This window comes from Lepisma saccharinum, chromosome 20, assembly GCF_977018435.1.
Source record: "Lepisma saccharinum chromosome 20, izLepSacc3.1, whole genome shotgun sequence".
Lineage (NCBI taxonomy): Eukaryota > Metazoa > Arthropoda > Insecta > Zygentoma > Lepismatidae > Lepisma > Lepisma saccharinum.
This window is the reverse complement of record NC_139248.1, coordinates 70516865-70542298: the sequence shown is the minus strand read 5'-3', so window position 1 is coordinate 70542298 and position 25434 is coordinate 70516865. Positions and strand designations below refer to the sequence as shown.

At 36.8% G+C, this 25434-nt stretch overlaps 1 protein-coding gene and 1 long non-coding RNA gene across 2 annotated transcripts in view; one reads left to right on the top strand and one right to left on the bottom strand.

Moving 5' to 3' along the window:
* LOC146003333 (uncharacterized) overlaps positions 1 to 25434 on the bottom strand; it is a 399672-nt gene that overhangs the window by 353161 nt on the left and 21077 nt on the right. The gene's annotated exons all lie outside the window — the stretch shown is intronic.
* The window catches only part of LOC146003328 (trypsin-1-like), a 62048-nt gene that overhangs the window by 16444 nt on the left and 20170 nt on the right, over positions 1 to 25434 (top strand). Inside the window, exon 4 of the mRNA XM_083141607.1 lies at positions 16509 to 16726. Within this exon, the coding sequence (XP_082997733.1) occupies positions 16509 to 16726 (218 nt within the window). The remainder of the gene's footprint in view (positions 1 to 16508; positions 16727 to 25434) is intronic.

Here is a 25434-nt window from a genome sequence, read left to right as displayed (position 1 = left end):
GTGGAAGTAAAATCAATAACTATCCCTCAAAATATTACTTCTTATAATCTAGATAATATATTTTTAGGTACTGTTCCTAAACGTGTAATATTAGGTTTTGTTGAAAATTCAGCTTTCAATGGTCAAATACATAAAAACCCCTTTAATTTCCATCATTTCGGATTGAATAAAATTCAACTCCAAGTTGGAACTAGAACAATTCCAAACCAACCTCTCTGCCCCAGATTCAGACAAAAATATTATCCAAGCATATTACAATTTATTCTCTGGAACGGGAATACATTACCAGGATACAGGAAATAGTCTCTCCCGAGAAGATTTTGATAATGGATTTGCTTTGTATCCCTTTATTCTTTCACCCACAATGGAAATTGACTCTACTTGGGACATATTACGTGATGGGAGTGTAAGTGCTAAACTGTCATTCTCTGCGCCGTTGCCTACGGCGGTCACGTGCATTATTTATGGAGAGTTCGATTCTCTGCTCCAAATAGACAAGCATAGAGGTATTTTCCCAGATAATACAAAATAATAATCAGTTGAGTACCAGCCAGGAAGGAGTACGGATCACAATATGAGGGCTGTCGTTGATTTTCAAGGATTCCGAGACAATTCTGGCAATTTTATTCCTAAAGAACTAGCTATAGTCGATGCAGACTCAGATAGTATGCAATCATGGATATTTCTACCACCTTACGAATGGGATACTTTAGATATTGGAGCAAAAAACGAAAATATGTGGCAAACACAAAACAAGCATTCTCTCGAATGGCCTATCGGTGAACTTTGCTATTCAAAATTGGTTTCCGTACTTTCCCAGTACACCAAAAACGCATCAGTTATTTATTCTTTTGGAGCTGATAAATGCAAGTTTCTGATTACAATACTTCACCGCACTGTGGTTAACCTCGAGGACCTAGGATGCCCTAAAGCGTCACTGTTAGCCTTCCCTGCACAAAATTGCTGTCGCAATTATCACAGATTAAGGACAATCAAATGTGCTCTTAGAGACGCACATTTATACGCATCTTATCTCCGTAGCTTCATGCTTCAACAGCATATTATAGGAGAAGCCACAAGGACTGCACCTAAACAGAACACCTCAACATCAGACAGTGGATATTCTTCCTTAGCTTCGTTTTACAACGACGTTTCAAGTGTGTATTACTTATCCGAGCAAGGTTGCTCTTCCGAAAATAGTGCATTTTCGGATAGTGAACAATGAATAACATTGAAATTGAAAAAACTGTTCAATCAGACAAATGTCTGTCTTTTATTTTTCGAGGTGTTTTTGCTAATAACACATTGCCAAAAAATGTGCAATTGCCTGCTGCATTGATTATTAACACCGACAATGAATCTGGACCAGGGATACACTGGACAAGTTTGTTTATAAACAGTGATAAGGAGGCCATGTACTTTGATAGTTTTGGTCAGCCTCCTAGTGCAAATGTACTAAAATTTATAAAAAAGAACTGTATATCATGGTGCATCAGTGAAACGGTGGTTCAAAACCCAAACTCATCAATGTGTGGAATTTATTGTATTATGTTTTTACATTATATGTGCCGTGAGTTACCCCTAACCTATTTTCTGTCATTGTTTGGAACAAACTTAAAAAGAAATGACAGAATTGTATGGACAAAATTCTCAAGTGCCTTTAATTAATTTACAGTGTGCCTGCAGTGAATACTGCATCGAAGACCAATGTCTTATTTTCTCTATTGCACAAGCAATAGTAGAAAATTATCCCAAGCCTACATGTTCTGAATGTGAACTTGGCGAACCAAAAGAAGAACTTCACAAATGTCTAAATCTTGAGTGCATAGAAAAAACTTTCTATAAAAGTAACACTGTCATTTGAATATGGTTTACATGTGCGGGTACATAACAAAATGAATGAGAAAATAAAAGCGTTGTGTGAACGCTATGTATTACAACATGTGTACAAAATGACTTATAAAAAACTGTAAAGCGTTGTGTAAACGCTATGTATAAATAATTTGTAAAATTAATTTGACTCTGTATTTATTTTGTAGTAGATTAGTTTTAGAACAATAAACTTGTATGTAGTAGACTTGTGCGTTTTATTTCTTTTAAAAAATAAAAGGTTTATAGTTATATGTAGAGTAAAAAAAGCTAATATTGTTGGTGCAAACGGTACTAGGTTCGATCCTTGTTAGGGATCTTGCACAAATCTCAAATACATTAATCGCGAGTGTTACTACAATTCACTTTTATTCCGTCTCGCCACGCTAAACACTTTGCCGCTAAACAAAAAAAACACAACCGAGATAAACTTGACAAGTTAGTTTGTATTTACAATAAAACACTAGTCAAATTCCATTCTCGTATAACACTTGTACTTAGATAAAAAATGCAATACTTACAACATGGATCATCATGGTGAAGAAAAACTCAGAAAACAAACACAACACCAAACTCAATAGAAAAAGTAGAAATGTGCGGTCAAATTCGGATTCCCAAGTTTAAATACCCCAAAATTCGGGCCGCCCCTATTTTCCATACTGGAAACTAACATTCCCTTTAAATTCTCGCTGCCTCGTTAACTCTACGAGTCCAAATTTAAAACCCACAGCCTCTCTTTCCATTAGATAAATTCCTTACGTCCATCCGCCTTGAATTATATCACCTTCACCTCATGTCCTTTTAACTTAAAATCCTTTTTCGTCCAAATTCTCTACCTGGTTTGGCGATTACTATTTTAAAGTCCGTATCGCCCCTCCACACCCACACAGAGAGGGAGTTTCCGCTTAGCGGGAGACTTTTAAAATTAGCATTTTACAATCTCTTGTATTTTTTCAAGGGACACAATCACCCCGTGATACATTTTCTTTTTCCACCTGAAATCGAAGCGGTTCGTTTCTCTAACCAATTTATTTTACCCAAAATGACTTGTTGTATATTTCTCCCATCACAACAACAACCCGTCTCGTCAGCAAAACCTTTCGCCTTGACCTACATTAACAGAGGCTTCATTCTTGATACCTGCGCTGAATATTAATTCATTCTCTCTGTCTGGGATCAGAGCGGAGTCGAGATTCGGAGACAGTATTCTGTCTAGCGTGTTGCACCACCGTGTTTCATACCATAATAACATACATTATTACATAGTACTAATTAATAATATTACATATCGTGGGTTCGAGTACCGGGACCGTCCCCAATCGTACCATTACCACCGTTCATAGCGGTTCATAAACCATAGAAAACTTATTTTCAATATTATAAACATTAATATTATCGATTTATACATTACATACTTTGCAGTAATGAATATAAAACCATATGCATAGCGTTTAGTACCTCTAATTACCTTCTATATACATATTTTTCATAAAATAAATAATTATATATTCATAAAAAGTTATAAACATGCAAATACATAAATGTAAAGTATTCTAATGATATGCAAATTTATTCATATTATGCAAATTAGTTCTTAATTATATGCAAATTAATTAACACCCGTGCACTAATTGTCCTTGGCTGGGATACCATCTACTGACAGGGTAAGTTCTATCTTCCCTTTGGACTAAAGCTGCCATTCTCAAACACCTACAAAGGCATTTGGGGGAAATTGCCGAGCTATTTGGGCTTCGACACGTGGTGAAGAAGCGGGGCATAATTCCAGGGTGTTCGGGAAAATGCACATAAGCCACAAACTGCGATTTTCTGTTGTCTTCTCTTGTTGTCAAAGATTATCTTAAATTTTTTTACTTGGCATGTGTAAAGATTCTAAACAGCGATAGTCCAACATAAATTTCACATCTGTAATGTTTGTTGTTACAAGAACAAAACATTAAAAAATACATGCTGTAAAATTGCATTTACTTTCCCAAAGAAACACTAATACATTAACAACAGTTACTTATAATTAATATAATTTTGCTATGGAAATGTACACTATAAGTCTCGTTGCAAGCAGAACACCTAATGTACTTTCCCCATTTGGAATGTTAAAAATTAGTCACTAATTTTACAGAAATGGATTAGTAAAAACCGGGCTCCCGCGTAGCCCAAATGATGTCGACCTCCGTGGCAGAGTGGTCCCGGGTTCGAATCTCGGCTAGGACATGGATGTTTGTGTTTGTCCAAATGAGAAAAATTGAGAATTGAGTAAAAATTGTTAAGTGTAAAAGTTGAGAAAATGGTGAATGACGGGATATTACCACGTATGGTATTCCTTTTAAAAAAAATGGCTAGCGCTTTCGCCTTTGGTGCGAGGGGTCTCGGGTTCGATTTCCGATGAGAGTGCCCAAAATTTCGGCGTTGATCTAGCATCGTGAAGCCAATTGGAGAGCAACTTGAAAAAGAAGATGTAGCAGGGAGGCTCCAGTTTATAAAGCCAGTAAACAGCGGCTATGGGACTCGATCCGGCGAATCTGTTGTATCTATGCATGCAAATGTGAAAGTAGACAATAATTACTTTCCCCAATGTGATTTGCGATAGATTAACATATTTTGAGCGTTTTTAAAAGCGCTGTACTTTCTTATCTTTCTCGTACATTTCATTAGTTCCTATTGTGCTGAAACGCCGCTCTTCTAGAGAGAGACATTTCTTGAGGTAAATAGATCAGGGTAACATTAGAGACACTCACAATTCGAAACAATATTGATTTATTAACATGTAATTCGTCAACATTTAGCTGTTAGTATCCTAATCCTAAGTTATGTTCTAACCCAATCATATCAGTTGAGTTGTATAACAAATGGGAGCATCTAAGTCTCCAGCAAACACTGAACTTAGTTTGTAACCTTACCTTTGAACTTCCAACATTGTAACAGCTCGGGCAGCGTTTCGACACACACAACATAACTATCTCTCAAATCTTCAGTATTTATAATTTATTGTGGACCTTGCCTAATTACTCAGCCTGTCAATAAGAAGTATGCTCTTTCCGGTTTTGGTGGCTATTTTCGCAAACAGTTCAATTCTAGGAGGAAGACCTTGTCAGTCACAGATGCGTAACCTCCTAGGTACATCTGCACCGGATGTTTGTCACACCTAGAGCGTTGACATAAGATGATTGGCACTTCATGATTGATATATGGTGATATCATATGATTGACACTACACGACTGACAGCTGGTGATTGACATTATTGTCATATCATGGCGAAGGCCTTGCCATTGAGTGATATGCTAAGCCACTGCCATCTCCGAGTTTCAGCCTTCACACTTGGAGGAAGGTTTCTAATCTTAGAAGTTTAATCTAATCTTCTAAGTTTCTAATCTTTTTAATCTCGTAACTCCCAGTGCTGAGTAACTGGCGAGATTCATGTCTTTTGACTGGCTGTTACTTCCTGCCAAACCAACACCCAAAATTATAGTATGCATTAAATGCACGTTACAATTCAAACTAACCGCTGTGGTGGAGTGATTATCACTTCGCGCTATGACGGCACTGGTCCCGGGATCGAATCTCTGCCTGGACACGGATGTACTTTGTGTCTTTTCATCAATTTCTTCACATCATCACTCATGCTCATCTTCGCGATTAGCCAAAAGTGGCAGAAAAACCAAGAAAATATACAAAATAAATAAAAAAACAACTGTTATGCATGTGGTAAACCTGAATTTACGCCTAACTCCATATTTAACGCATCTTTCTGTAAATGTGGTTGCCTAGTATAAAATGCCCTTGATCTGGTTAACACGATATTATATGCTGAAAATGATCTTTAAGCAGATGCTTAGTCAATGGTGCAAATTTGAATGCTAGAAAGCACCAAAAGTAAGCAGATCTGAAGTTTGCACTTGGACTGTGCAGGTAAGTCACATTTTGTTTTGTATAGAACCTTGAAAAACATAGACTTGGAGGGAGGGACATCGACAGAAAACACGGTTCAAACACGACAATCATTGAAATGCTTCATCACTAAACCGAGTAGATACCAGTGGCGAAGCTAAGGCGTAAATACTGGGTAGGCTGAAAAATCTGCTTATATTTTTTTTATACAGAAGGTCCATGCGTCGATTTTTGTTGGTTGCAAAAGTATCAATTACTCTTTCCTTGAAGCCTTGATCAATAGAAAGTTCTTTAACCAGTTTTTTTCAATGGCTATTGTACTGAGAGAACTTAATCTTTCATTTTTCATTATTACGGAGATAATTTTTTACTCTCTTGAGGGTGCTCATACTTGTTGTAACAGGGAATATCAAGACCAACTTGATAAGTTGTGTTACTTCTTTGTAGATTGTTTGAAGATCATTGCTAACTATGAATTTTAGATGGTCTGCAGGAGGTAAATGCTTTTCTTCGTCAGCATAGATTTTTTTAAAATCATTTTCTAATCGTTCTTTGTTGAAAAATGGATATGTGGACAGAAGGTTATTTAATTTCATCACTGGAAAATGTAGTTTATATCGCCCAAAGCTATTTTGGTCTAGCAATTTAACAAATTTTATCTTTTCAAGATCTCCAAAACGTATTTCCATTTGTACAGTCAGTGTGTCCAAGATTTCGTAGGTTAAGCATCTGAGAGCCACGAAGTCTTGTTCACTTACATTTATTTCACTGCAAATCCTCTTAGAGTTTCCAACACATAATTTCACAGTATTATATTTTTATAACATAAATACGTTATGTGACACACGCGCGCGCGCGCGCGCGCGCATACACTTCAAGTAAATTAACATTCAACAATGCAGCGCGTGAACAACGCACTTTGCACAAGAAGACTCAAAAGCACAACAGGTTGGTAGTAGTGTTATTTGTGCTACAACCATTTCGATAAATGATGAACCCCCCTCAGGCAGATTTGGCTACACTTAAAACTTGCTCAACATGCCCATATGAGCTTTTTGCTCAAGTGTGGAACCCTGTCTAATCCAAGATTTTTGTAAAAATGCCCTCGGGAAGTTCCTGTGAAATGATGAGCCCCCTCAGATTGATTTGTCCACACTTACAAAAGGCACTTCTGTCAGATTGTTGTCCATAAGCTTGTTAAAAATATGCCCCTCTTGATATTTTTTTTGGCTACACTTAAAACTAAGCCAAGATACATACACACACACACACCTACACACCCACACACACACACACACACACACACACACACACACACACACACACACACACACACACACACACAAAGCACATTGTTGAACCCAACTGATATTTTTTATTAAGTATAGAGTTTTGATTTGAACCCCAAGAAATTTTATATAAATACCAAAGCCAAAAATATTCACACACATACACACACACACACACACTAAATATACAAAACACACTGCTGAACCCAACTGATATTTTTTTATTAAGCATAGAATTTTGATTTGAACCACAAGAAATTTTATATAATAAACATAACAAAATTCTAATATTTATTTTTGTTTAACAGGTACAACAAGTTCTGAGCACATAAGCAGTTTCTGAGGAATACATGGCAGCAGCAGCAGCAAGCAATTAACTTATAGAAGGCAGTGTGTATTCTATCTAATTGCATGGATAATCTTGACACAGGATTTTTTGAGAGAAGATGTATTTCAAAATACATAAAATCTAAGTCACTTGTTGATGATTTAAAGCTTAGATTCTTTGGCCTGTCCGAGTATGACCTGTTTACAGTGCAAAATGAAACTGAAATGCAGTGGGTGCTTGCCAGTGACAGGCCATTCCAATGCCTCTATCTCAATTTTATCACCAAGTTTGAAAGGCTTGTATACAACAAGTACAAGAGAATTGTTGGATTGTTTGTTAATTTTTATACAGACAGGTGCCATTATTATTTAAGGTTGAAATTGTTTGACAATTATTGGTTCAACAATTGCTATGAGCATTGTTTTGAGTATAGGATGCCCATGATTGCATCTCAGAGTTTAAATTGGAGACATTATAAATATTCAAATAAAATTATTAACAAGATATCTAAAAATAAGAAGATTGAATTTGTTACAACTGATAATGGGAATTTGTACAGTGGTGAAGATTTCAATCCAGAGTTTGTATTTTATTCCAACTATATATATTTGAATGAGCTTGTCATGTATTTTATAAGGCAAAAATTTAGAGATTGCACTTATGATTGTATTGTTGAGGCACTGGGGCAGAATAATTTCCATGACATATGCAACTGTGGGAGAGTTTTGTCCAGCCTCTCAGTGTGATTTCAGGCACAGGAATCTGGCAGTTGGGAATCAACCCGCAGCAGGCAGCCCTGATTATTTCAGCAGAGACAGCAATCAAGGTAAATAAATATTTGCTGCAAGTGTAAATCCCTGCCCATCATAGCCAGGCTCGGGTCTGTATGCAGGAAGAGGCAAGATATTTGTTTGAAATCTGCTTGGGTATAATTTTCTGAAGCTTGTATTTAATAATAGCATCACAGCATAATTCTGATAGAGATAGGGATATTGAGTATCAATATAATATTCAGAATACATTTTTATAAGATATCACAATTTGCAATAATCTGGATGTATGAGATGTTTTATTGATTCTGTATTTTTCAGGCTCTCTTGTTACAATCTTGTTTCTCTCTGCATCATTATAATAATATCTGCCACATGTTTTATGATTATATGTTTTAATAATATAAATTTGAAAACATATCTGTAATCAATAACTTGACAGTAATCAATTCTAACAAGTTTAATTTTTAATAGGCTCTTCCTGTCTTGTTTCACATGCAGTTCCATCCCTGCCCATCAGTGCTGTAGAAATATCAGCCAGGCTCGGGTTTATGTGTAGGAAGAGGCAAGATATTTGTTTGAAATCTGCTTGGGTATAATTTTCTGAAGCCTGTACCTAATAATAGCATCACAGCATAGCTCTGATAGAGATAGGGACATATTTTTCAGGCTCTCTTGTTACAATCTTGTTTCTCTCTGCATCACTATAATAATATCTGCCACATGTTCTATGATTATATGCTCTAACAACTTCAATGAAAACATATTTGTAATCAATAATTGTCAGTAATCAATTCTAACAAGTTTAATTCTTAATAGGCTCTTCTCCTCATCAGTGTAACAAATTTCCTGTCTTGTTTCACATGCAGTTCCATCCCTGCCCATCAGTGCTGTAGAAATATCAGCCAGGCTCGGGTCTGTGTGTAGGAACAGGCAAGATATTTGTAGTTGAAATTTGCATGCAATAATCTGGATATATGAGATGTTTTATTGATTTTATGTTTCTGTATTTTTCAGGCTCTCTTGTTACAATCTTGTTTCTCTCTGCAACATTGCCACCACTATAATAATATCTGCCACATGTTCTATGCTAACAACTTCATAATCTAAACCTGAAAACATATCTGTAATCAATAACAGTAATCAATTCTAACAAGTTTAATTTTTAATAGGCTCTTCTCCTGTCTTGTTTTGCATGTAGTTCCAAATCCCTGCTCATCAGTGCTGTAGAAATATCAGCCAGGCTCGGGTCTGTATGTAGGAAGAGGCATAGTTGAAATCTGCTTGGGTATAATTTTCTGAAGCCTGTTCCTAATAATAAGATCACAGCATAACTCTGATAAAGAAGCAGCCATTTATGCAGATATTTGTGAAAACATTGACAGGCAAGACAGTGACCCTGGAGGTAAATCCAGAGGACACTGTTGCTGCTATAAAGCAGAAAATACAGGATAAGGAGGGAATCCCTCCCGATCAACAGAGGCTCATATTTGCATGCAAGCAGCTTGAGGATGACAGGGTGCTGTCAGATTACAACATACAGAAGGAATCAATAAAATATAGTTATATTCAGAACAAAACCTCTATAAGATATGACAACCTGCAACAATCTGGATGTATGAGATGTTTTATTGATTTTATATTTCTGTATTTTTCAGGCTCTCTTGTTACAATCTTGTTTCTCTCTGCACCATCACTATAATAATATCTGCCACATGTTCTATGCTAACAACTTCATAATCGATGCATGAAAACATATCTGTAATCAATAATTGTCAGTAATCAATTCTAACAAGTTTAATTCTTAATAGGCTCTTCTCCTCATCAGTGTAAAAAATTTCCTGTCTTGTTTCACATGCAGTTCCAACCCTGCCCATCAGTGCTGTAGAAATATCAGCCAGGCTCGGGTCTGTGTGCAGGAAGAGGCATGATACCTGCAGTGGTACATAAAATTTTGAAATCTGCTTGGGTATAATTTTCTGAAGCCTGTACCTCATCACAGCACAGCTCTGTCAGAGATAGGGACATTGAGTATAAACTTAATTGAAAACATATCTGTAATCAATAAGTCACTAACAAGTTTAATTCTTAATAGGCTCTTCTCTGTGTTGTTTCACATGCAGTTCCATCCCTGCCCATCAGTGCTGTAGAAATATCAGCCAGGCTCGGGGGGTCTGTATGCAGGAACAGGCATAGTTGAAATCTGCTTGGGTATAATTTTCTGAAGCCTGTACCTAATAATAACATCACAGCACAGCTCTGTCAGAGACAGGGACATTGAGTATAAACTTTATTGTGAAAACATATCTGTAATCAATAATTGTCAGTAATCAATTCCTTCTCATCAGTGTAACAAACTTCCTGTCTTGTTTCACATGCAGTTCCATCCCTGCCCATCAGTGCTGTAGAAATATCAGCCAGGCTCGGGGGGTCTGTATGCAGGAACAGGCATAGTTGAAATCTGCTTGGGTATAACTTTCTGAAGCCTGTACCTAATAATAACATCACAGCACAGCTCTGTCAGAGACAGGGACATTGAGTATAAACCTCTATAAGATATGACAACCTGCAACAATCTGGATGTATGAGATGTTTTATTGTTTTTATGTTTTTGTATTTTTCAGGTTCTCTCTTGTTACAATCTCATTGCCCTGCCACATGTTCTATGATTATATGCTCTAACAACTTATCTGTAATCAATAATAATTTTTCTTGTCAGTAGCTCTTCTCATCAGTGTAACAAATTTCCTGTCTTGTTTTGCATGCAGTTCCAAATCCCTACCCATCAGTGCTCAGCCAGGCTCGGGTCTGTATGTAGGAAGAGGCAAGATATTTGTTTGAAATCTGCTCTGAAGCCTGTACCTAATAACAGCATCACAGCATAACTCTGTCAGAGATAGGGACATTGAGTATAAATTTAATTGAAAACATATCTGTAATCAATAAGTCAGTAATCAATTCTAACAAGTTTAATTTTCTTCTCATCAGTGTAACAAATTTCCTCTCTTGTTTCACATTTCCAAATCCCTTCACATCAGTGCTCAGCCAGGATCGGGTCTGTATGCAGGAAGAGGCAAGATATTTGTTTGAAATCTGCTCTGAAGCCTGTACCTCATCACAGCACAGCTCTGTCAGAGATAGGGACATATATCTATAATCAATAATTCTCAATAATCAATTCTAACAAGTTTAATTTTCTTCTCATCAGTGTAACAAATTTTCTTCTTGTTTTACATGCAGTTCCAAATCCCTTCACATCAGTGCTCAGCCAGGCTCGGGTCTGTATGCAGGAAGAGGCAAGATATTTGTTTGAAATCTGCTCTGAAGCCTGTACCTCATCACAGCACAGCTCTGTCAGAGATAGGGACATTGAGTATAAATTTAATTATATTCAGAACAAACCTCTATAAGAAATGACAACCTGCAACAATCTGGATGTATGAGATGTTTTGTTTCTGTATTTTTCAGGCTCTCTTGTTACAATCTTGTTTCTCTCTGCAACATTGCCATCACTATAATAATATCTGCCACATGTTCTATCTAACAACTTCATAATCGATGCAAAAAAATAAACCTGAAAACATATCTGTAATCAATAATAATCTTGTCAGTAATTAATTCTAACTCATCAGTGTAACAAATTTCCTGTCTTGTTTCACATTTCCAAATCCCTGCCCATCAGTGCTGTAGAAATATCAGCCAGGCTCGGGTCTGTGTGCAGGAAGAGGCAAGATATTTGTTACACTGATGAGAAGAGCTACTGACAAGAAAAATTATTATTGATTACAGATAAGTTGTTAGAGCATATAATCATAGAACATGTGGCAGGGCAATGAGATTGTAACAAGAGAGAACCTGAAAAATACAAAAACATAAAAACAATAAAACATCTCATACATCCAGATTGTTGCAGGTTGTCATATCTTATAGAGGTTTATACTCAATGTCCCTGTCTCTGACAGAGCTGTGCTGTGATGTTATTATTAGGTACAGGCTTCAGAAAATTATACCCAAGCAGATTTCAACTATGCCTGTTCCTGCATACAGACCCCCCGAGCCTGGCTGATATTTCTACAGCACTGATGGGCAGGGATGGAACTGCATGTGAAACAACACAGAGAAGAGCCTATTAAGAATTAAACTTGTTAGTGACTTATTGATTACAGATATGTTTTCAATTAAGTTTATACTCAATGTCCCTATCTCTGACAGAGCTGTGCTGTGATGAGGTACAGGCTTCAGAAAATTATACCCAAGCAGATTTCAAAATTTTATGTACCACTGCAGGTATCATGCCTCTTCCTGCACACAGACCCGAGCCTGGCTGATATTTCTACAGCACTGATGGGCAGGGATGGAACTGCATGTGAAACAAGACAGGAAATTTTTTACACTGATGAGGAGAAGAGCCTATTAAGAATTAAACTTGTTAGAATTGATTACTGACAATTATTGATTACAGATATGTTTTCATGCATCGATTATGAAGTTGTTAGCATAGAACATGTGGCAGATATTATTATAGTGATGGTGCAGAGAGAAACAAGATTGTAACAAGAGAGCCTGAAAAATACAGAAATATAAAATCAATAAAACATCTCATACATCCAGATTGTTGCAGGTTGTCATATCTTATAGAGGTTTTGTTCTGAATATAACTATATTTTATTGATTCCATCTGTATGTTGTAATCTGACAGCACCCTGTCATCCTCAAGCTGCTTGCATGCAAATATGAGCCTCTGTTGATCGGGAGGGATTCCCTCCTTATCCTGTATTTTCTGCTTTATAGCAGCAACAGTGTCCTCTGGATTTACCTCCAGGGTCACTGTCTTGCCTGTCAATGTTTTCACAAATATCTGCATAAATGGCTGCTTCTTTATCAGAGTTATGCTGTGATCTTATTATTAGGTACAGGCTTCAGAAAATTATACCCAAGCAGATTTCAACTATGCCTCTTCCTACATACAGACCCGAGCCTGGCTGATATTTCTACAGCACTGATGAGCAGGGATTTGGAACTACATGCAAAACAAGACAGGAGAAGAGCCTATTAAAAATTAAACTTGTTAGAATTGATTACTGTTATTGATTACAGATATGTTTTCAGGTTTAGATTATGAAGTTGTTAGCATAGAACATGTGGCAGATATTATTATAGTGGTGGCAATGTTGCAGAGAGAAACAAGATTGTAACAAGAGAGCCTGAAAAATACAGAAACATAAAATCAATAAAACATCTCATATATCCAGATTATTGCATGCAAATTTCAACTACAAATATCTTGCCTGTTCCTACACACAGACCCGAGCCTGGCTGATATTTCTACAGCACTGATGGGCAGGGATGGAACTGCATGTGAAACAAGACAGGAAATTTGTTACACTGATGAGGAGAAGAGCCTATTAAGAATTAAACTTGTTAGAATTGATTACTGACAATTATTGATTACAAATATGTTTTCATTGAAGTTGTTAGAGCATATAATCATAGAACATGTGGCAGATATTATTATAGTGATGCAGAGAGAAACAAGATTGTAACAAGAGAGCCTGAAAAATATGTCCCTATCTCTATCAGAGCTATGCTGTGATGCTATTATTAGGTACAGGCTTCAGAAAATTATACCCAAGCAGATTTCAAACAAATATCTTGCCTCTTCCTACACATAAACCCGAGCCTGGCTGATATTTCTACAGCACTGATGGGCAGGGATGGAACTGCATGTGAAACAAGACAGGAAGAGCCTATTAAAAATTAAACTTGTTAGAATTGATTACTGTCAAGTTATTGATTACAGATATGTTTTCAAATTTATATTATTAAAACATATAATCATAAAACATGTGGCAGATATTATTATAATGATGCAGAGAGAAACAAGATTGTAACAAGAGAGCCTGAAAAATACAGAATCAATAAAACATCTCATACATCCAGATTATTGCAAATTGTGATATCTTATAAAAATGTATTCTGAATATTATATTGATACTCAATATCCCTATCTCTATCAGAATTATGCTGTGATGCTATTATTAAATACAAGCTTCAGAAAATTATACCCAAGCAGATTTCAAACAAATATCTTGCCTCTTCCTGCATACAGACCCGAGCCTGGCTATGATGGGCAGGGATTTACACTTGCAGCAAATATTTATTTACCTTGATTGCTGTCTCTGCTGAAATAATCAGGGCTGCCTGCTGCGGGTTGATTCCCAACTGCCAGATTCCTGTGCCTGAAATCACACTGAGAGGCTGGACAAAACTCTCCCACAGTTGCATATGTCATGGAAATTATTCTGCCCCAGTGCCTCAACAATACAATCATAAGTGCAATCTCTAAATTTTTGCCTTATAAAATACATGACAAGCTCATTCAAATATATATAGTTGGAATAAAATACAAACTCTGGATTGAAATCTTCACCACTGTACAAATTCCCATTATCAGTTGTAACAAATTCAATCTTCTTATTTTTAGATATCTTGTTAATAATTTTATTTGAATATTTATAATGTCTCCAATTTAAACTCTGAGATGCAATCATGGGCATCCTATACTCAAAACAATGCTCATAGCAATTGTTGAACCAATAATTGTCAAACAATTTCAACCTTAAATAATAATGGCACCTGTCTGTATAAAAATTAACAAACAATCCAACAATTCTCTTGTACTTGTTGTATACAAGCCTTTCAAACTTGGTGATAAAATTGAGATAGAGGCATTGGAATGGCCTGTCACTGGCAAGCACCCACTGCATTTCAGTTTCATTTTGCACTGTAAACAGGTCATACTCGGACAGGCCAAAGAATCTAAGCTTTAAATCATCAACAAGTGACTTAGATTTTATGTATTTTGAAATACATCTTCTCTCAAAAAATCCTGTGTCAAGATTATCCATGCAATTAGATAGAATACACACTGCCTTCTATAAGTTAATTGCTTGCTGCTGCTGCTGCCATGTATTCCTCAGAAACTGCTTATGTGCTCAGAACTTGTTGTACCTGTTAAACAAAAATAAATATTAGAATTTTGTTATGTTTATTATATAAAATTTCTTGTGGTTCAAATCAAAATTCTATGCTTAATAAAAAAATATCAGTTGGGTTCAGCAGTGTGTTTTGTATATTTAGTGTGTGTGTGTGTGTGTATGTGTGTGAATATTTTTGGCTTTGGTATTTATATAAAATTTCTTGGGGTTCAAATCAAAACTCTATACTTAATAAAAAATATCAGTTGGGTTCAACAATGTGCTTTGTGTGTGTGTGTGTGTGTGTGTGTGTGTGTGTGTGTGTGTGTGTGTGTGTGTGTGTGTGTGTGTGTGTGTGGGTGTGTAGGTGTGTGTGTGTGTATGTATCTTGGCTAAGTTTTAAGTGTAGCCAAAAAAAATATCAAGAGGGGCATATTTTTAACAAGCTTATGGACAACAATCTGACAGAAGTGCCTTTTGTAAGTGTGGACAAATCAATCTGAGGGGGCTCATCATTTCACAGGAACTTCCCGAGGGCATTTTTACAAAAATCTTGGATTAGACAGGGTTCCACACTTGAGCAAAAAGCTCATATGGGCATGTTGAGCAAGTTTTAAGTGTAGCCAAATCTGCCTGAGGGGGGTTCATCATTTATCGAAATGGTTGTAGCACAAATAACACTACTGTTGGTTCTGAAGCTAGCCGCTTTCACCCAGTGAATCGGCAGTCCCCTCCCCTTACCCTCCCCTCCCACCTACACAGAGCTCACGCTGTAGCTGCCTTTTAAACGCGAGGCTTTTCGTCAAAAGCCTCACAGTTTGGACCGAACGCGCTCTTCTCTTTCTGGCCTGACTGACGAGATATGTGGAAGGATCGGCGGAACCAAACGTTCGGATTACATAGTTGAATTCGTTTTAACGAACTTTGATTGTTACAGGGTACAAGAACATTTTAATTTCAACATTTCTTGGGTAGGCTAAGCCTCAAAAGCCTCATAGGAGCTTCGCCACTGGTAGATACCTCTGTGAGATATAAATATCCTGCAAAACCTTAAAAAATACAAAAAACCTAAAAAGATGTTTAATTTAGGCACGTAAACCTAAAATAGGTTCTAACAAGAAAAGTAGGTAATTTTAGGCACTATACAACTTCCTCACTTGTTGCCTTTTTTAATGAAATGCTGACATAACTTGTTATTTCTTATTTACCTGCAAAGGAGAAAATAGGTTAAAAACCTAAAATCTGACGTCTAGTTATTAGTAAAAACCGTTCTTGAAACAAAGATGTTGTTGGCTATGAGCTACTGTCTAGTGTCACAAGACTAAGTAGAATTGTTCAATATGCGTCAGCCTGACCCCTTCCCCCTTCCAGCTTCCACATAAGCGACATCGACATCGTCCTGGCGGCTCACGACCTCGGAGGGATGCTGAAGAACAGCTCGACGCCCATCCTGCAGCCCGAGAAGTTCATCCTGCACCAGGCCTTCAGGAGAGAAGACATCCACGACTACCAGGACATCGCCCTCATCAAGCTCAAGGGGCCCATCAAGTACAACTGGAGGATCAGCCCCGTGTGCTTGCCTGCAGCCGGTAAGGCTCACTTCAGGTGCCCTCGAGGCAGCTTTCACATTGAGGTAGCATGCAGGGGTTTATCCAGGATTTTTCCCATGGGGGTGTAAGTTTGGGAATGTTAAGTGCATATTTTAGACCGTTTGCCCTAATTCAATTTGATCATAGATGTTTCCAGAGATTAATCCCCCTTCCCTTCCCTTCACGTAACATTTCAGAAGAAAAAAGATGTCAAATGCTGGAAAAGATGGAAAATATGTTTTTGTGATAATGTTAACATTTCAGTCTACAGTTTAGTACTTGATCTAATCAATCGTTAGACAAACACAAGATATGACATTGAAAAACACAAAATCTAAGCATATTATTACCAGGGATCATTTCATGCAATTCTTAAGCTAGTTTTAAAGAAATTAGGAACACTTGCGCAATATTTTTTTACTGTATTTGTATGGTTCTTATCGTAGGTGTAACTCAGATATTATCTTGAAGGGGGATCCCAATTCATTGATGAAATATCGGTGAGAATGCATTGGATGGGTGGGTGCGTGTGTTCTCGTCTGTCTGAAGTAGTAGTAATAAGTACATGTATCTGCAGATATAGCATGAGTCTTAAATAAATGACCTTACTGCGAGCGAAGCGAGCAAGAACATTTTTGGAACTATTTACTTGCAAACTGATAATGCATATTATTAATTAAACATAGCGACAATACTTTCATTTCACAGTATCTAACCATGTGTACTCTTTACAATCTTGCTTTGCTCGTTCGGTGTCCTCTTTACCTCAACACATGCCCCCCCCCCATCCCTTGCCTCCTCCTGTTCTAGCTTCAGTTAGAAAATATGCATATATATAATTTTAATAGTTCCATGTTTGCTGGTGTTTTCAAATCTCTGTTTAAACAATGATTCACAAACTGAAATAAAATAATGAAAACCTATATAGAGCATGGCCATGAAGACTTTAAAATATAGTGGGAAGTTGAGATGCACCTTTGATAGACATCTGGTATTGCTTTTGAATGAAATCGGTCAAGGAAATTCATATTGAAGTCTTATACCCTTACAAAACTTTGGAAAATATGCTTGGCGCTGTTGAGAGTTTATCAATCAAATACTGAACGAGAGACTCTATGGAATTGTGCCTATTTCCCTTAAAAGAAAACCAAATAACATGTGCAAATAAACGCATGGCATGTTAGCTGCAAAGGGAAGGCAAGGAATTTTCACTTCTAATTTGAGGTAACGCTTTATTTTCAATTATTTAAAAATTGAATAGCATTTATTTCACTTTCCAACACAAATAGCACAATGAAACAAGCAATTTTTTTCTCTTCATGTTTTCCAGCAGGCAGTGGCAAGCACCGTCGTGCCCCCACTGGTGTGCCTATGGTCAGATATAAATTTGGGACTTAATGTAAATAACATTTCTTTTTATGTTTAATTCCTTATACTTCCTTTGCTTTCTCTGAAAAGTTGGAAACAATTTCAATATGTCACTATGTCAGGGAACATACTAGATAAAAAGAGGAAGACAATTTTTACTAAGTCTATATCTTTGCAAACTGGCAATAACTTTAATAAGGTGCCAGTAATTTCACACGTTAACGCTTTTCTATTTATATCTGTTTTGCTTGTTCGGCAGCCTATTTGTCCTTTGAGCCCAGGCAAACCCCGCGCGACCCCCCCCCCCCTCCTTTACAACTCTCTTTCTAATTTCTTATAAAATATAATTTATTTTACAAAGGTAAGAACTCTTAGGGCCACAAAAATGGTCACACACATCAACTATAGACGAATGAATCACTTAGGTTCTTCATGAAACCTAAATTTTATATTGGTGCTTTATGAATATCCGTTGGAAGAAATTATACCTACATATAGTGTCACTGCTTTTCTACTCGCCACTTTTGGTTTATTTTTGTCTGGTTTCAATTTCTCTATCTTCAGTTTTTGCAGTAAAGTTTTAGACATTGTTACATAAGCAGAACGACAACATACGAACTGAGATGCTACACTGAGACTGAACTAAGGCATTTGACTGTTCTCTTGTCTACCACTTCAAAATCATCCATCTCGCCCAAGGTACAGAAAATAGTGTTGCTAACCATAGTCACACAATTCACTATAAGGAGTCAAACCTGTATCTTTGAATTTCTTCCCTTACTTTTATCATACATTTTTCACATGAAAGAATCATGGACGTCCGCAGGATTTTTTCTAGGAAGGGACAAGGAAGGTATGTTCTTCCAGGGTGGCAAATAAGGTACATTTTCCTCAATAATAGTTGTTCCCTCAAAAAACATTGCTTAAATTTGAATTTATCACATTCATGCAATAATTAAAGCATATTATTATGGCTGAATTGAAATTATATGTGAAAAATATATAATTTTTGGTTGACTTTCATTTTCCGGGGGCCTTCCGGACGCCCATGGAAAGAATTGAAAGGAAAATGAAACGAAATGTAAATTTCATTGACTCAGGAGTTGAATTTACAGACCTGTAACGTATTTAAGAAATATCAACACTGTGTGAGGTATGTGCTCCCTGGAAGGGGGGCGAGAGGTAAGTTTGACAATTTCCAGATGGCAGTGTTCCTTCCAAAGGAAGGACCATTCTGAACATTCCACCCTCCTTCTTTGACACTTTGGTTGTAGTTGATCGAGAGGTCCATTGGACTTCGCTTCTTGTAGAGCTACAAATAATTCCTTTATATTGAAGAATTGTCATTCTATTGTTGATATAAAAATACCTATTTACACCCCTGCAGGGGGCTGTTCCAATTTTCTGCTTGGGGGGGGGGGTGTTCGTCAAAATTTGGGAGGGTGTTGGGGGTGTTAGGGGTGTGGATAAATGACTGGTCGCATGCCACGTGCGTCTTCAAATCGAACTGCATGCAAATGTGAAAGTAGACAATAATTACTTTCCCCAATGTGGTTTGCAATAGTTTAACATATTTTGAGTGTTTTTAAAAGCGTTGTACTTTCTTATCCTTCTCGTGTATTTCATTAGTTCCTATTGTGCAAACTGACCGCTGTGGTGGAGTGGTCATCGAATCTCTGCCTGGACACGGATGTACTTTGTGTCCTTTCATCAATTTCTTCACATCATCACTCATCCTCATCTTCGCGATTAGCCAAAAGTGGCAGAAAAACCAAGAAAATATACCAAATCAATAAAAAAAACTGTTAAGCATGTGGTAAACCTGAATTTACGCCTAACTCTAGTGTTGCCCACGAGACGAGACTTTGGCCTGTCTCGTCTCGTGGAAGTCTCGTGGAAATGCTGTCTCGTCTCGAAAATATTCGTTTGTCTCATGACACATGGTCAATCTCGTCTCGTCTCGAATTTTTAAAAGCCTGTCCCGTCTCGTCCCGTGGACAACACTACCTAACTCCATATTTAACGCATCTTTCTGTAAATGTGGTTGCCTAGTATAAAATGTCGTTGATCTGGTTAACACGATATTTACAGAATTTGCATTTAGTAGTAGTATAATTGATGCTATAACCAGGACACTTATAGCGTAGAAAAGAAGAGCTCATATGATTAAACAGCCCGATTTGGCTACACTTAAAACTAAGCCAAGATGCCCCTATTCCCTATTTCTTCAAGTGTGATATGCTCTTAATCCCAAGAATCTTGAATTCTAGTGTAGAAAAGAAGAACCCTCAATAGACAGATTTGCCCACACTTAAAACTATGTCAAGATGCCCATATGCCCCAATCGGCCATGTGTGTACATATTTAAATCTAAAGAATTTTGAATTCTAGTGTAGAAAAGAAGAATCCCCCTCAGACAGATTTGCCCATGTGTGTAAAAGCTACATCTCTCAGTTTGTTGTCCATAAACTTGTCAAAAATATGCCCCCTCTTGATTTTGTTTTGACTATACTTAAAACTAGGGCAAAAATGCTTATAAGAGCTTTTGCTTACACAATAATATAATGTAATATATGCTTAAATACTTGTTACCTGGAATATGCTCAATATTTTAATTGGACACCAGCCTCAACTCTTATATCTAGTACTAAGACAATGTAATATGCAAAAATCTTCTAGAATTGTTCTGTGACTCTCTCATTTCTTACATCATAAACATATGATTTTTCACCTATAAGAATAACACTACATATGGTGTTATCAGGGAGTGTATCGTGGAATTCACAGATAATTTTAATGTTTGTCCTGTCATTAACCACAACTTGTTTTCTTTTTGAAGTGTTGATGACAAACATGGGGGTCTGTGCTTTGAATTCATCTGGTGTGTAATACATGTCAGTATTGCCAGTAGTGACCCTTTTGTATGCTGTAAATGCTTCATATAATTTAAGAAAATCATCCTTGGACATGTCTAAATTATAATTTTCTCTAGGAAATACCTCGTTTCTGCCATTTTTAAGATAAATGTTCTTGATGTTGCAGTTATCAAATTTACTTGATTTTTTTTCCTGATTATTGTGTCTTCCAGTCTGAAACAGTACCACCACAAAATCCGGCATGTCATATTGTATACTGGAGAATGAATTTGTAGCATCAAACTCATAATAAGTACCAGCGGCAGGCTTCTGTACACATTGATATGTATAAAATTGTAAAGGAATCTGTGGATTTTTTATTATATCTGCTTTGTATTTAAGAGCATAACTGGCTTCATATTCAACAACCGGGATTCTTAGCTCCATAGTCTGAATAATGCATTTGCCCTCATCAGGTAGGGTATTAGGCAAAGCTTCCCCGGTAGAGTTTATTGCACTGTACCTCATCAAAGCATTATTATCATTGGCAGCTCTTCTAAATGTGATTCTTAAACCACCCTTCCACATAATATCTTTGTAATTTGAGAAGAATCCTGGCAACAGGCGCATGGGGAACAGCACTGTGTGGCTCTTAGATATAATTTTATCACCAGCCTCAAATCCACCTATTCTGTAGTAAGAAGCCTCGGTTTTGGATAATTTTAGTGTGGCCAAAGCTGTGGAGGTAATGCCGGGATAATCCAATCTGTTTATAACAACACCATGTTTTCTGATCTCAATTTCAGAGAACAGATGCGGCACAAAATTGTCCACCAATCTTATATTTGAATTTGCCGGATAATCTGTTCCATCGAGCTTTACAACATCAAATTTGATGTATAGATCTGCTCTGTGGGGGTGTATAAAGCCATCCCCTACATCAAGATCAACCTCAATTTCTGTGTTGGGTTGATTTAAATTTGCAAATGTCCTCCTGTTTGGGGGGAATGATTGTAGCTCATAACTCTCAATATTTTCCATTTTTTTATGTATTTTTATTTAAATATTAATCTCTATGATAGCAGTTGTTGTGGCTCCAGCAAAATCAACTAATTCTTCTTTTTCATTAGTGACCATCAACTCAATATAATCTATTCTATTATGGCACACAGGAAAATATAATGTTGGGGATGGAGTATAGATGATTGGCTCCATAAATTCAGAATTAGGTTTAAATGTTGCAATGATGCCAGTTTGTTTGTGAGTGCCTATGCCATTTGATTTGGTGATCATACCCTCGGCCACATTACAGTGAATATTCAGAGCCTCTATGGCTAAGAATTTAGGTATATTAATAGCAGTGTCTTTGATGGCTGGTTCAAGTTTTGTGTTGTTCTCAATGCCTAACAGCTCTCCTATAGTACCCAGATCCACTGTTTCTGTAGCAGATACAATCTCTACTCTGTGAGTGACAGAATTTTGAGTTAATACTATACCTCTGGGTAATTGAGCATTTAGAGTGGACAGATTATATTGCCCTGGAGTGATGACAATTTTTTGATCCCCAACTGCAATTTTGTTGTTGTGATGTGTAATATTAGGGATCAAGTACATGCCATAAAATGCTCTGAGAGCTATTGTTTTGGGATACACTATATCATCATCTAATTTGAGTTTCAATATTGAATTTTGGCTGGTGAGATGGAATACCCCCATGATGTTTTAAATACCACAAGGCTTTTTGAAAATCTTCAATTGATGGTTTATTTATTTGAGACAGATATCTAAGAACAGATAAACACAAATGTCCACAATTAACATCTTTGAAATTTTGAACACGGGCATTATTGTAATAAAGATTAGCTGATTTTAGATATTTTATTAAATTTTCAGGTGGAACACCTCCAAATGAATCAAACACAAATGCCTCATTGTTTAAATATTTAAGATAACAAATCCAGTGAGTGCCCTGATTTTTGTACTTATCCAAATTAACAATACCACACTCTTTGTTGAGTGGTTGTTCTGGTAAAGAATCAGACATGTACACACCTCTAAAATTTTTGATGCCCAGTGGCTTGATTAAAGCTTCAATATCTTGGTTTTTAAGCGGCTCTTGTTTTTTTAAACTTATTCATGGCTCTCTTAACACCTTTGCCTTGTTTCTCCATGGCCAGGTTATGGCGCTTCAATTCATCTAATTCTGCCCTATTTTTCTTGGCATCTATTACTGTTTTTGCTATGGCAGCTGATCCCCCAGCCAAGATTCCAACAGCCCCAAGTGCTGCTAAGATGGCCGGGATAGTAAATATGAAACCCCCCACATGTGATTTTTTTCTAGATTGTTGTAATTTTTTTAATTGGGGGGTACTAAGCAACAATTTCATACCATGGCCCTTGGCAATACAAGAGCTTTTTTTCTTGCGCTGCTATTTGGTTAAAAGACTATCAATAGTTTTAAGAGATTTAAGACCTGCATAAGGTATTTGATACATAACACCCTTGGCCTTCATTGTAGGTTTATTATATACATATTCACAGCCCCCACCCCAGTTTATGTTTGGTGTTCATAGCTATGGTGGTTCCCAATGCTGCTATTCTTTCACTTAAAGAAGCATCTTTGCTTACAAATCTACCAAATGCAGCCTCTTCTAATTTCTTGTCTGCAACATGTCTCTTGTCAAGATCAGTATGTGTGTTGTATGCTATGTCATGGTCTCTGCAAGCAGCATCTAGGGGATTAACACCAGGATCACCTCTGTTTAATCTATGGTCCAATTTTGTACCGGGACCACAATACTGATAGCCTGGAATGTGTAGTTCAAATGGCAGCTTGTTTATAATGTCATTAACCAACCCCCGACCCTCAGAAATATTCCAAAATTTAGGTGGTAGAGTATTAATAATTTTTATAAGATATCCAATCCCCTTAGTGTCATTCATTATAAAATTAGACAATTTTGTGCTTATCATGTCCATAATTCCAACCTTTTCATTGTAAAAATTGTGGTTGCCAGCATTTTCCTCCCCAGCTATCACCAATAACCTATCTACAAGTTTCCTGACATCATCAACCCAGACAAATTCTTTAGGCAGGGTGTTGTATTGTTTGATTCCACTGCCTGTCTTGATCTGCGACCATATGGGCTTGATTAAATTGTTGTATTTTGCTCCACTGCTAGACTTGACTCTTTTTTGTGTGGGATCATTGTTCTGGTATAGAGCATCTGATTTTATTAATATTTCTCTGTAGTGCTCATAATCTTGATCTGTATAGCTGCCAGGTCTCTTCCTAGTCATCAGTTCCCACAATCCAGGTGTTCCAGGATATTTAACAAAACCACCTTTTTCTCCAAGATGAGATTCTGAATATACAATTAGATCATCTCCCATAAATGTTACTCTGAAATTGCCAATTCTATGTATGATGCTACCATCACGCTCTGTGTCAGCATATAGGCCAAAGACCTCATCTTTGTTGTCTTTAGGTGTGCTTAAATATTTTTGGGCAAGAAGACCCAATTCAATAGGATCCTGACTAGCTTCAATTCTTCGAGGAGCAACAGGACTAGGTGTATGAATACTAGAAAGTGGGGTGATTGGATAATCTAATATGTTCCTTGCAGCTACAGGTACAAGCTCTGTGATCAAATTTTGATTTTGCTCTGTAACAGTTTTGATATTTTTACCTAATTCACTAATAGCATCAATAATAGTCTGTTCTGTTTGTTTGTGTTGTTCATAAATTCCTCGGTTCTGTGACTTCCATCCCTTAAATCTTTTTACAAGATAATCTCTTAATTTAAGATCATCAATGATTGGCCTTTTCATGGTTATTTATATATGTTTCAATGTCTAGAAAATTTTTTGATTTTATTTCTGTATTTGCCACTATTGGGTTTTCTTGTCATATCAATTGTGACAAACCCATAACTGTCCTGGTTCCAGCACCTACTGCAAAATTTTGAAAAATCATTGTTGCTCAAGTCCCCACCTACATATTCATCATGTATGTGTTTGAGGTTGGTATGATCTTGATGAAACACACATATAAAATTGCTGTTGTCTCGGATCAGCTGCTTCGGTATTTTAGAAAGAGTCTGTGCCAGGTAGAAGCAATCAATGTTTTTGTGTCGGCCCTGTGTAAAGAAATTTCTAACCTTGTTTTGATTATCCAGTATAATGTCATCAAACAAAACAACAGAATTATCGAGACATTCATGGAGTAGCTTAACATCTGATTCAAAAGTGGCAATATCCAATCCATCATATAGTTTCATCAGCTGCTGATATTTTAATTGTTCCAAGCTCTTAGAGAAAACATACAAGTGCCTGTTTTTCCAGTCTAACCAGTTGGGTGCCAATAAAAAATTATCAATCATTAGTGTAGTTTTACCACAAGCCGATGGCCCAACAATAAGACATCTAATATTATCAGGCAGCAACTTGCCATTTCTCTTAATCTGCTGTTCAGGTTCTGGCAGC